Here is a 14,281-nt window from a genome sequence, read left to right as displayed (position 1 = left end):
AATATAGTGGCTCTCCCATATCAATGTTTTAAATACAATTTAACCAAAAAATGAAAAGGACTAGTGCCCCAGGCCATATTAAACAAAGTATAACAGTACGACTATAAAAGTTCTCTTCTATATGTTGTAATTTTCTTTTTAAAAAATTACATTTTAATTATCATTAGCTCAACAAAACTATTAAAAAAAAAATAAAATTTCCATTACTTCAAAATATGCTCTATATATAAGACAACACAATTCCTAGCTAGTTAGCTCAGCTTTTGACATCTAGTATTCTAGTTCTATAGTCTATGAAAAGTAAAACCAACTTACTTATCATGGCAAAGGTTCATCCCCAAGCAATAATTCCCTCTACCTCCTGCTACCTCACTTCCAATCAAGAAACTTTTACAATATGGATGAAATCTCTAGTACTCAGTGGCAAAGGTTGCACTGTCTTTGATGCTAATGGTCAAATCGTGTATCGTGTTGATAACTACAACTGCAAGTGTAGTAATGAAGTTTATCTTATGGATATCAAGGGCAAAGTTCTCTTCACCGTACTGAGAAAGGTACAAGTTTATTAAATAGCAATCATTTTGAAAAGTTGGACTATAAATTTATTATGCTCACAATTTGTGCTCTGTGTAGAGATTCAAGCTGTTCAGGTTTTGGGAGGGCTATAGATCCAGTGACACAGAGACTGTTATAAAAAAGCCTTGTTTTCAAGTTAGAAAAAGCATGAGGATTTCAAGAGGGGACTCACCATGTGAGGTTATTGTGGGGTTAGATGAGAATCAATCACATCATTATAAGATTCAAACCTGGAATAGCAAGTCGGTGTGCAAAATAGTAGACCAATCCGGTGGGCTTGTTGCAGAGGTGATTTTAGTCTTATATCTTTTCTAATTCATTCATTCATATAGAACTTTGAGTTGAATATTGCTTAAGTTCTGTGCTAACTTTGTCATGTTTTTCCATGGACAGTTAAAGAGAAAGAAATCAACATATGGGGTGGATTTAGGCAGCGATGTTTTGACAATGGTAGTGGAGCCTAATATTGATCACTCTCTTATAATGGGTCTTTTTGTTGTGTATTGTCTTATTAACTGTAGAATGTGAAACTGTGGAAGCAATAGAATGATCATTTTGAATGTAAATATAGCTATACTACATGAGAATGATTGTTCTTGTTTCACAACCATGTGAAAAATATCAATGAACTGCGTTGTTGAGTGATCAGTTGGTTCTAAAGTTAAGATCATATTTGATATACAAGTTCTCTATAATTAGGACTTGAGATTCAGAAGTTTGGAATAGTTAAATGCTTAAAAAACAAGCCAACAGCTATTAAAAAAAAAAAAATACTACTCATCAAGCAATATTGGGATGAGATATGCAAGATAATTAATCTATAGGCTATAATCATAACACTAATTAAATGAAGAGTTCAAAATAATCAAGTTTGAATGGTTAGAAGTTTGGAGAGTTCAATATGTGACCACAGACGTTTTAGCCTCTTGTATGGTGAATTATTTGCAAGTTTTAGTTCGATTGCACAAGGTCTTGCTCCTAATTACCAATCTCCTCCAAGTGTCAATCACTTTAATTATCAGCTCAACTGCTTGGGATAGCAGTGTAATTAGATGATTGTTATGTGTAAAGTCGATCAACTGATTGATCATCCTCATCACCTGCCATATGTACGTCTATAAGGTACAGAGTACCGACCAATATAATTCGATTGGCTAAACTTCGGACTAGAAATGGAAAATGAGAGGGAAGTTAAAGGTGAAGTGAATTTAGGGTAGGAATTGCAAAACAGTAAAACCATATAGCTTGTATAGGACTCCATGCAAATATTACGTTACATTTCTGCTAGATACCAACCTCCATTTATCTTCCTCACGTAGCGGTTAAAGAACAGTACTTATGACAAACATAACAAATTTCAGGGAAAAAAATGATGTTACTGTTAGTGTTGGGCTCCATTTTGTGGGTAGCTACCTGTAATTGGCAGAAGATGGCCTTGGAGGACTCAGATCATTTGGATATCAAGCCCAGATCTCACAACCCGTGGACAAGTATTGGCTATCGTTCCACTTTGAGCCTGCAAAACAAAGCCCAAAACCCAAAAGAGCATCAACAGTAATGGGAATACTGGTTTATATTTAGCAATAAAATAAGGAAAATTCTAGGGACAGTGGTACCCACTTCTCTTCTATTTTTAGAAGACGGTGCTCACGTAATTTCACAATATACCAACATGTGATTGGTGTACAATACGTTCACTCTTCACAAAACGCCCGTGGTGGTCCCATTTGAAAATATTAATGTAATCTAATCATAAGTTAACATACAAGCATATTATTATGAAATTGGATGTGAATTTGAGTGTGTTTATAATAATACCAATTTAGCAACAAGGTAACACAAAATATAAAATTTTTAGTTAAATGAGAATACGCTTGAGTGAGAAAGATCGATAGCGAGTGAAAATTAATGTGAGAATCATGACCCAAGAATCCTAGGTTAATGTGTCTTAATGTATATACTCAACTGATAATATTTTACTTCGTTTTATAATTTGAAGTTGCCACTTGATTATTTAAGATAAAATCAAGGAAACCAAAAATTGACAAAAATAAATTGTTATTCTAATGAATTTAAAATACACTGTCTTTGAAAAAAAAAATCAGACTCAAGTACAATTGGCCCAAAAGTTTGGAGTTGTTTTTATTTTGGCCCTTTAAATTTTAAAATTTTAATTTTTATGAAGGGATAAAATGAATGGTCAATGAAAATTTGAAATGTAAAGGGCAAACAGAAAATTGAATCAAATATGAAAGAGAAAAATGAGAAATTTGAAACAAAAATGGTGAATATGAAAATAGAATTAAACATGAAGGCCTAAAAGGTGGTTTTCAATTAAGTAAAAGTTTAACTTTGAGTGAGAATATTGTACAAAATACGGAGAGTTCTACATGTTAGGTTTTATATAGGAAAATTTCATGACTTTGTAATATTTTATCGTCTATAATGTGTGTCAAAGTCCAACTTAAAAAGGCCTAAACCTAAAAGAAGATAGTTGTTCAAGATTTCGATATCCATTTGATTGATACTTGATTGATCGAACAAGTGGTTTTTCAATGGCTACTTGATCGTTGATTGATCGATCGAAAGAACTTCAACTGACCTTTGATTGAAGCTCGATCAATTGAAAATTTTGAAAAGCGAATTTGACATGTTTTTATTAAAGTAGGTTGGGGCCTAGGTTTCTGTGTCACGCATGCAAACATATAAAGGACCATTATAAACACGACTACTTGGAGGTTTTTGCAAATTGCTGCCGTGCACTATATAGAGAAAAAATAGAATTGATCAACTTGTGGGTTTAGAAATCCATATACACAATGGAGTTGCTGTACTGGTGATTAATAGCTAAAACCATAGTGTTTATAATTCCAGTAAATGTTGATGCGAAGATCAAACATTCAAGGAGGGTCATTGGGGTTCATTAGTGGGCCTGATTGTGATTATAAACGAGGTTCATGAGAAGGGATTCATATAAAAGAGTTTAGATAGTCTAGAGCTGGTGTGGGGTCACATTAAGAAGTTTATCTACCGAATAGATATGGTCTAAGGTCATGGGTATGCACTAGAATTTTATATAGTGGATTTTCTTATTAAGGGTAGAGGTATCCTCAGAGTGCAGTTTACTTTGGAGTTAGTTTCCATTGGTTTTCATTTTGTCTGCAAATTAGGTGTTCTTATGGTTGGAAAATTGGTTTTGCATTTCATACAAAAACCTGCAGCAGAAGTAACACAAGGATCTAAGGTCATAGGTTACACTAGAATTTTATATAGTGGATTTTCTTATTGAGGGTAAAGGTATCAGTAGAGTGCGATTTATTTTGGAGTTAGTTTCCATTGGTTTTCATTTTGTCTTCAAATTAGGTGTTCTTATGGTTGGAAAACTGGTTTTGCATCTCATACAAAAACCCATAGCAGAAGTAACCCAAGGATCTACTTCATTCATGTGAGATAACATGGACTATCTAGAATTTTAGAAACAAAGAATAGAAAGGCATATTTTGATGCAGTGAAATTCAAAACAAAAGAAGTTTGAACTTGGGAAGACCTTCAATCTTTACCCCAATTCCATATATGCTCAAGATGTGTGGTCTCTCAATCAGTTATGTACACACTTGTTCAAGAGAGAATATGTTTAGAGAAAACTGCATTTTTTTCTTTTAATTGCATGTACTTTTTTTAACCGTCAAAAGCAGTTATTTTATTTAATAAATCTTATTAAATAAACGATTGATTATCTAATTAGGTTAGCCTTTTGGGCCAGCCCAATTGGGTTTTAGTGTGTGGCTTGGGATGGGACCAAAGGGACAAATAAAGCTCTAGTTCTAATGGATTTTGGGCTTATCTGTCAACTCTTGACAAGCCCAAAGTCACTATTAATTATATTTAATACCACTATATAAATATAATTGCACTTTAAGATTTATTAATAAAATTAAATCTCAAGACTTTATTATCTAAACAATTAACCCCTTTATGAAAATATTTGTAGTAATACAAAGTCATAATATAAAATTGCCACTTTGAAAATTACTACTTCTTGATCCTTGAATATTCGATTTAATCCTTTAAGTTATTCATATATATTAGTAACTGTTTATTTAAGTGGTTAGGCCTAACACTATGAATAATCAAACCCATTAAACTTATCTCAAGAGAATATTTTATATTTCTACAAAAAGACTATGAATTCTATATTGAGAACATGTGTTCCTTTAGTGTGGCTGCTCAACATACTGAGATTTTGACCGTTGAATTAGATCTCATTCCTGATAGATCAAATCAACCTACATTTTATGATCGGTTCACTATCCTCTCAGGATTGAGAGTTTATAAATTAAAGTTGTGAGATTTATTATTTAGTAGATAGCCGTTAATAGAATAATTAATCTCACAATAGTCCAGTTCAATGTCTTATACACTTAAGACACATCAACATATCAACTAGAAGTCTTCACTTCCATGATCAAGACAAACCATCTTAGTTAACATGTTATAATCTTCACAAATAAAATGCCCAATTTCATTGCCGATTATGAACTAAGGTTTTGAGTTTACGAAGAACTTGTGATTTATATTTTCTATGACTAAATCACATAAATCACATACTATGTATCTGAAAGACTATATGATAATGTCCAAATATTCATGTTGCTTGTTATTTTAGATAATAAAACAATTTCATTATTTATAACATAATGTCATACATAATATCATATACAACATCGTACAATAGGATTTTAGGGTACTAATTCTAACACTTATGTTGTTTGCCTTTTTTTTAAATGGGCAAAACTTAGATACACTACTTTGTGTCCTGTACCTTAGGTACCTCTTTTAAAATTTTGACATGTGGCTACCTAACAGAATTGATATAACCAGCATTAAATATTAAAAATTCCTTCAGTTCTAATTCAATACCCACAGGTTAAAAAAAAAAAAAAAAAAAATTCAATACCCATAGTATTGCCACAAGTTCCGAAAACCAGATTTAGCAATTCCATTATTTTGCCTATGAAGTTATCCAAATCAATAACTTTCGATTCATAGCAAAACCAGATTGCAAGAAGATAATTCAAAGAATTTTACTATAGAATTAACTCCAATAAAGCTACTAACTTCCATAACCTAACATAATCAAATCCAAGAAAAATATTACTCCCACATCAAACCCTGTCAAAACGGGTGAAAAAATTATTTCCCTTTCCACAAATCAGTAAATGCAGAATTGGTTTTTGAAAGAAGTCAAACTCGATGACGTGATGGTTGTGGCGGCAGTAGCGGAGGAGTGAGGCGTTTGCGGATGGATGAGAAGATTTATTGGGTGGTAGAGCCATGATAGTCGTTGTTGTTGGTGGTAGCCGCTGCGGTGAGGCTCGCCGTTAACGTTCTAAGAGCGGTTGGAGGACAATTGTATGACATCATTTGGGTGGTTCGGCATCGACCAAGCAAAAGCTTCCAGAACTTATTGCCTGTGTTGAATCCTCCTTCCAAAAGCTTCTTTTTTTTTTTTTTTTTGGTAAGCATGAATCCTCCTTCCAAAATTGCGGCATCATAATAGGGCTTCTCTTCCTTCGCCATCTCCATGAGAGAAGAGAGAGATAGTTTCGCATACTCCATGAGATAGAAAAAACCCATTCTATCAGATAGTTTTTAACATTTTTAACACCATTTAGCAATTCCTGTTAAGTAGCCGTGTGTCAAAATTTTAAAAGGAGTACTTAAGGTACAGGACATAAGGTACTGTGTCTAAGTTTCGCCATTTTTAAATTTGGTTTTTCATTGTGACTGTGGTTGTTTAATCCAAATTGTTTTCACCATATATTTCTTAATTAATCTGCATAATTAACGAATGGTATAAATTAGAACTTTCAATACATACATATGTAACTGAATTTGCATGAAAGAACGTTAACAAACAGCTAATAACTTTTGTGCAATTTATATGGTCAACTATCATAGAGGAAAATACCTAGTCACCATTATCTTCTATTCTATTTAGTGCTGAACTTACTCCAACCAAATATAATACTCTCTCTTTTTCATAATTTTGGCAATAACTTTCTTAATTTATCCTTTCCTTAAAAATTAAAACCCGAATTTCATTAAACTTCAAATTATTAAGGCCAGTTTTAAAAAGGCGTATCTTTTTAAAAAATTTTACCTTCAAACTAGTTTAGAGGAAATTTCTTTTAATTTGACCGTTAAAAAAAATTATACGAGTATACTTTTATTAGTTGCATGAAATTTTTAATGAATCTTATGACTTATTTAATTTAAATAATACACATTAATAGTCTAATATATTGACACAGTAGATTAGAGGACGTTTCTTCAAAAACCTTGTCAGCTTTTTTAAAAACATGATCAACAGTATGAGGCAAAGAGATAAATAAATCATACGATCTTAACTCGTTACTTTATCTTTCTTGACATCCACTCCGAGGCTAATTTGTTATAACGAATAATTGAAATGGAAAGTACACGATATCATGTTCAAAACTTCAAACCATTTAATAAACATATTGAATCTGATAGAATATAATGTGTTAAAAAATTACACATTTGTTAGAATATGATGTGTTAGAAGATTTCACGTCAAAATCTATTTGTATTTGGACCCATTAAGTATATATTTGTTAGAACATAATATGTGTTAGAATATTTTATGTCAAAGTCCATTTATTAGACCCATTGCACCGTCTATTTGTATTTTTTAAGGTAAAACGATAGACTAATTTTACTCTCATTAATAAACGATTATAGTAAGTTCCTCATCCTTTCATGTGCAATACAATAAACATACTTGGCTACATATGATCCATTTTTTTAGTCAGCTATTTGAAGAGTTTCAGACCACCACTCACAGGAAAAAAAAAAAAAAACCTTATAATTTGTCAATACCGAATATGAACCTATGCTCAGTCATTTGTGTTCTTTAATAAATCTGTTAAGATTTGAGCATATGACATCCATTTTACTCTTATAATGATTGTTCATTCTCAATAGTTCAACACATTGATAGTCTGTTTGGATTAAGGGGGAGGGAAGGAGAGTAGGATAAAGTTGGCTGAAAATTACTCTAATTTTTGGACAACTCTACTCTACTCTTCTTCACTCCCCTTCCCTCTCTTAATTTGAACAAACCATAATTAATATTTATTTTTTTACACATCAAATTTTATAAGAATATTTCAACAGGATTTTTGAACAGTGAGTGAGGGTATTTTGGGAATTTTATATATGAGAGAGAGAGAGAGAGAGAGAGAGAGAGAGAGAGAGAGAGAGAGTGAGTGCAATTTCGAATTACCACTCCTCCTAGGTATTCTCGGAAGCTTAATTTGGCTTTTGTTTCCTCCAAAGCATTTTTCTTTGGACACAAAATGACAACGTTTTACCTGAAGCTAAGAGCGAAGAGCGTTGTGTTGAGAGTATTGAACGAGAAAGTGGATGGGATCGATTTGGGGGCGACAAATTCAGCGATGGAAGGAGGGAAGCTGAACGCCGAGTTTTTTCTGAACATGTTAAAGAATGATGGTCCAGTGACGGGTCCGTTGTCTGATGCACATTTTACGCTTGAGGAGATTTGTGCTTTGGTAAGAGGGAATTGGAATTGTGAATTTTGTTTTTGTTTTCCGTTTTTTGGTAATGGGTTGTCAATTTTTTTGTTTTGTTTTGTTTTGGAAATTGTGATTTGTGACATTGAAAATTGAAATTGTGTTGAGAGAGGAAGGGCATTAGAAATGGGGTTCTCGGTTGGGTTTTGGTTTTGTATTTTGGGTAATGGGTTTGTGAAAGTTTCTACCTTTTGGAAACTGTGACATTTTAGAATTTAGAAATCAGGTGATGGGTTTTGTTTGGTTTTGTGTTTTTGGTAATGGGTTTGTTAAAACTTTTTGTCTTTGTTAAAGCGAGAGCTTTATTAATTGATTAATTTTTATTGGTTTAATATGACGGTATTTGGTTTGTGAATGAGGTATTTGTGCTTTGGTTTCCAGTTTTTGGTAATGGGTCATTATAGTTTTTGGGCTATGTTTGGTTGGTTAGTAAATGTAGGAGAAGGAGATGAAAGGGGAAAAAAACTAAAATGATGGTTTTGGGGTTTTGGATATGGGAAAATTTGGTTAGGTGTGGGCTGGATTGTTAAATTCTAGTTGATATTGTGTAAATAATTCAGTTGTTTGTTTGATTCACGTGTGACAATTTATTTTTAGTGCGGTATCATGTTGGATGTTTCAACATTGTCACTAGGTCTTGAAACACTAGGTGGTGTAATGACAAAGATCATCCCAAGAAATACTACTTTGCCGACCTCCAAGTCAGAGGTGTTCTCCACAGCCACAGATGGGCAGACTAGTGTTGATATTAATGTTTTCCAAGGAGAGAGAGAATTCGTTAGGGACAACAGATATCTTCACAGCTTCCGTTTGGATGATATCCTACCTGCATCTTGTGGGGTTCCTCAAATTAAAATGAAGTTTTGCATTAATTCTAATGGTATTCTTTCTGTCACTGCGGTTGACAAGGGCACAGGGAAGAAGCAAGGCATTACCATTATAAATTTGTCCAATGATTATGAGGTATGTTAAAATATATAGGGTTTGGATAAATGTTTGATCTTTATTTCAGTTTGTAGCATGAGGTTAAAAGATGAAAAGGAACAAAGCTAAATGTGTCAAAATGTGTAGATGCAAAGGATGGTTAATGAAGTGGAGTGGTTTGCAAAGGATTACAAGGAGAAGAGAGATGCCATTGACATAAAGAACCAAGCTGAATTTGTTGTCTACCAGACTGAGAATCAGCTAAAGGAACTTGGAGAGACAAGGTTTCTACCCTAGAAAGAGAACCAAGCTGAATCATTGACAATCATGTATTTTTTTTTTTTTTATCTTGTAACAACAATTATTTTTTCTTGAGCACCTCTAGTATATCTTATTGTTAATTAAGATTATCCTTCTGATAGTGAGTAAAGGCTGAATAAGAAATGTTTAATTGCAGGAGGGTTGAATTATGTGGCAACATAAATTATGAAATTCGTTTAATTTATTTTCTCACGTGAATCACTGATATTAGACTTTGCTTTTATCATTCTCTATCGCTGATATTTTATTCTATTGCATTTATGTTTACACCTTGATGGAAATAGGAGCAACATCACAGAGGAAGCTCATGCTACAACAAAAAGATGATCTTGTCAACTTTCTAAGGTTATGGTCATAATCATCTTGTAAACAATTGTGGGGGTTCTTTTTTTTAGTGCATAGGCCCAAGTAGTAACAAAGATCCTGGGTCCAATACTTATTGTTTTAAGGGACTAGACTTGGTTCACTGCAGCTAAATTGGACTGATTTCGAATCAGGTGGTGCACAGAGCACGAATCTTACAACACATACATGCTAACAGACAAGAAATATATGCATTGAACAACAAGAAACAACAAAGGAACAAAATGATCAAGAAGGAACATAAAATAAAGTGTTAGGGATCCTTGAAATAATGTAAAATACTTTATTACTTTCTAGATTATGTAATACACTACACTCACTAGAATGTGTTATAAGGTCCAAATAAGTTCAAAAATCACAAACTTAGATGGCTCTTTGGGTCTCTAAGATTTGCAAAGTTTGAATCCAATTGTGTTTTCTAGTGGCTGCTTGAGGATACCGGACGATATTTCCCTCATTTTTTTTTTTTTTTTTTGACAGAGTTTTTTCAAGGATTTTTGCTCTAATTCACTGTTGGCTACTTCCCCTTTTATAGTGCAATCCTAGGATTTCCGGGGTACTACTAATTCCTTCTATTTGCTCTTCTAGGTACCAGAACCAATGTTGTGTCAGCAACATTAGTGGCTGGTCCTTTCCAAATTCTTCATTATTTCCTCCTTTTGAGATTTTTTCTTCGAAAGACCCCAACTAACCTTCCCGTTCAGGGGTGTCCTAGAGGGCTGACCTTTGATTTTTCTTCTTTTAACGCTTCTAGATTCCACCTTTTCAGACCCAACTTTTGGCTACTTTTTCTTTTGTCATTTTTTCTAAGTGAGCTGATTCCATCCTACTAGGCTGAAAGATCCCCAGCCACATTCCCTTATGGTTCTTCCTATTGGGTTCCCTGAGATACTAGGCCTTTACTCATGGGTTGTTGGTTCTTAAGCCTTCTAACCCCTTTTCTGCATCATTGGGTGGCTGATAGGGACATATCTATTCTAGTTCCTTATGTTTCTTAGTACCTACTCTGAACACTCTTAACCCTAACTTGGCTTTGCTACATGTCCCGAGGATCCCAGGCACTTGGGAATTCCCAAGTATCTTGGCCCAGTTATTTTCTCGGGCTCCCCAGCGATTTTTTGACCTTTGAGGGCTAGGTTGGGCTTTTTTCCTTCATTTATTTTATGGGGCCCGAAACTTGCCCATTCATGGATTTGGGTCCCTCCTTATGGACCCTTAATGGGTTTGGACCTCTCCTCTTTCTTATTGGAAGCCCAAATGCTTTATTTTTCCTGGGTTTCAATCCTTTGTTTTGTTTTGGGCCTTGGTATAACATTGTGATTTTTTGGATCTCAACAACAATATAAGGACAAAATTTAGTTACAAAATTGGTTGTAGTCGAAGCTACAATCTTACTCAATATTTTTTTATTGGAGGCGAAGTTTGACAAATCCACCATTGGATTACATTTTTTTCTTATATCCTTCATGCTTGCAGAATTTCTAAAAAATTAATGATCAATAGTTATGTCATCAATAAATTGTTTAAATTGCAAGTTTTTGTAGTTTAAAATTATGCATAAGATATAAGCTATAGATGATATAGTAAATAATATCGGATTGATACAAAATTTGACATGTGTATTAAGAGCATAAAGAGCATACAATTCAACATTTAAATTTTCAAAATATGTAGTAACATTTATTTTATTGAATAAGGTTGTAGCCTTAAGCTACAACCAATTTTGTAACTAAACTTTGTCCATAATATAATGGCAAAGGAAGTGATTACCAAGATGAAGAAAACATGACAATGTTTGATGACAATAATTTTGATGATTTAGCATAAACTGAGTTTTTTTATTACTTTTTTTTAGTCATTTAAAAAAAAAACTTTGATTGTAATAATATATATCTCATGTTTCAAATTTATTTATACATTTTTTTTCCTACTTTAGGTACACGTGGCTGAAAAGAATCACAAAATGAGCTTCGCTTGGTGGAATCGAGATACATATTGAGTCCAAGTAGCTTAAAATATAAATGTTTAAGGACCTATGTTGTTAATTATGATGAAACAATACATTTTGGTTTTTTGATTTGTTTTTCTACTAAGAACCTTAGCTATTAGTAGTAGTGCAGCCATAGTTTTTGTTACAACTACTCATTTGCTTCTGATATTAATGTCATTAATGGTGTGTTTATGACACTTTTTTTTTTTTTTTTTCCAGATTTTCCAGAAATTCTATACTCTTTGTTTTATCCTATATTCATTTTGTAATGTAAATATAAGCTTTTGGCGTGGTTATGGATGGAAATAGGAGCAACATCACGGAGGAGGCTTGATATGTTCTTCCCTGTGTTTACCATTTCTGAACGTGTGTTTTTGGGAAGAAGATGGTTATGATTTAAAATGCTACCATTGAAAGACAGCCATTAGAGGGCAAGTAGTACACCTGAATTGGTTCAGAGTTCACATTTTTTTTTCCCCTATAAACTACTATTTAGAGTTGTTAAAAAATAAGGTTGAAATGTAAGTCAATTTGTTTTTACAAGATAAAAATCAAGTTCAATTGAGTAATTTGTTGTTGAAATTTTCCTAAGGTATCAGGAACTCTTTGAGTCTGACTAAAACTCTTGAAAGTAACCACGTAAAGTAGTAGTTAAAAATATGAACTGTGATGTATCGCTTTGTCACAGCATACTCTTTGAGCTTGTAATAGAAACCAAGCCATTGCTACCAAAATATAAAGAGATGGATAGTTGAAACCACACCATTGCCAGAAACCAAGCCATTGATACCAAAATTAATCTTGCTTGTAACATTTGTATTCTTTGTGGGAACTAAACAATAAGAAAATTTTCCACCCATAGACTTGTTTAGTTGAGAGACTAGAGAAAGAGGGCCACCTCCTATTCTAGTTATGCCTGATCCTGCCTCACCAAATGTACCATCATTATTGTGCCCACACCCAAACACAATCTTTGGTATTGTGACTTGATGGCTAGTAGTTGATCCAATGGTTAAGGTTTTAACACCAAGATCACCATTAGCGAATGATTGGTCTCCATATGAATAACCATACTGGCAGGTGTTTTTATCAGTGCCACAAGAGGCCATGTCTAATGCCTTGCAAGGACTTGAATTTGTTAGAATATAATATGTGTTAGAAATTTCACGTCAAAGTCTATTTGTGTTTGGACCCATTACGTATATATTTGTTAGAACATAATTTGTGTTAGAATATTTTATGTCAAAGTCTATTTGTTAGACCCATTGCACCGTCTATTTGTATTTTTTAAGGTAAAACGATAGACTAATTTACTCTTATTAGTAAAAGATTACAGTAAGTTCCCCATCCTTTCATGTGCAATACAATAAACATACATGGCTACATGTGATCCATATTTTTAGTCAGCCATTTAAAGAGTTTAAGACACCCAACCACAGGGGGAAAAACCCCTTATAATTTATCAATACCGAATTTGAATTGATGCTCAGTCATTTGTGTTCCTTAATAAATTTGATAAGATTTGAGGATATGACATCAATTTTACTTCTATAATGATTGTTCGTTCTCATTAGTTCAAGACATTAATGATTTGTTTGGATTAGATGGGAGGGAAATGGAGTAGGGTAAAGTTGGCAAAAATTACCTTAATTTTTGGCCAATTCCACTCTACTCCTCTCCATCACCCCAATCTGAACGAATCATAATTGATCTCTATTTTTTTATACATCTAATTTTATAAGAATATTTCAACAGGATTTTTGGATGGCTGTGTTTTCATCTATGAATATCTTTCTTTTTGAATCATATAATTTTTAGTGAACTGTACACTACTTCCTTTCATTTACTCTCTCCCCTCAATCCAAAACAGACCATAATTGATCTTTATTTTTTTTATACAATTTTACAGGAATATTTCAACAAGATTATTGGATGGCTGTACGTGTTTTCATCTATCAATATCTTCCTCTTTGAATCGTATTACAAGGTTGATAAAGATTAAAGACCTTGTCCACTACACAAAAATATGCAAAAAGTCTGGCTTGAACATGTTCCCCAAGGCCTTGACGTATACAAGTCAAGAAGATCGTGTTGATCAATCAAAAAAGAAAGGGAACGCTTCAACGAGAGAGAGAGAGAGAGAGAGAGAGAGAGAGAGAGAGAGAGAGAGAGAGAGAGAGAGAGACATATAAATTTTTGTGGGTTTAGAAATAAGTAAGGAATGTGTTAAATAAGGGATAATAAATGAGATTAATTAAAATATTAGCATTGATGAGGGATTTTTTTTTTCACCGTTGGATTTACTTAAATCCAATTTGTTTAAGAAATGTGTAACTTTTTAGAGTAACATCAGGTGGGAAAATTAAGTCCAAATCTTCTGTCTCACTTTTTCTGCTCCACTCTATACTCCACTAATAAATACTTGTGTTTACTTAATTAATTAAATAATATCATTATTGATTTATTAATATTACAGTTATTAATTAATAGT

The 14,281-nt window shown here is 33.1% G+C and overlaps 2 protein-coding genes across 2 annotated transcripts; both read left to right on the top strand.

Annotated features, from left to right (window-relative positions):
• Positions 1-281: 281 nt before the first annotated feature.
• On the top strand, positions 282-1,200 carry LOC111999037 (protein LURP-one-related 3). Its single transcript, XM_065779040.1, is given in 2 exon segments — positions 282-554; positions 634-1,200. Coding segments are annotated over 2 exon segments (732 nt in total). The 5' UTR covers positions 282-293; the 3' UTR covers positions 1,105-1,200.
• A 6,758-nt stretch (positions 1,201-7,958) lies between these two features.
• On the top strand, positions 7,959-9,764 carry LOC111999038 (stromal 70 kDa heat shock-related protein, chloroplastic). The gene is made up of 4 exons (XM_024031166.1): positions 7,959-8,171; positions 8,790-9,155; positions 9,264-9,400; positions 9,722-9,764. Exons 1-4 carry the CDS (start codon positions 7,959-7,961, stop codon positions 9,762-9,764), a joined length of 759 nt encoding a protein of 252 aa, XP_023886934.1.
• The last annotated feature ends 4,517 nt before the right edge of the window (positions 9,765-14,281 follow it).

The sequence above is a fragment of the Quercus suber genome, unplaced genomic scaffold, assembly GCF_002906115.3.
Source record: "Quercus suber isolate HL8 unplaced genomic scaffold, Cork oak 2.0 scaffold_197, whole genome shotgun sequence".
Lineage (NCBI taxonomy): Eukaryota > Viridiplantae > Streptophyta > Magnoliopsida > Fagales > Fagaceae > Quercus > Quercus suber.
The sequence above is the reverse complement of the archived record's forward strand: the minus strand, read 5'-3'. Positions and strand labels throughout refer to the sequence as shown.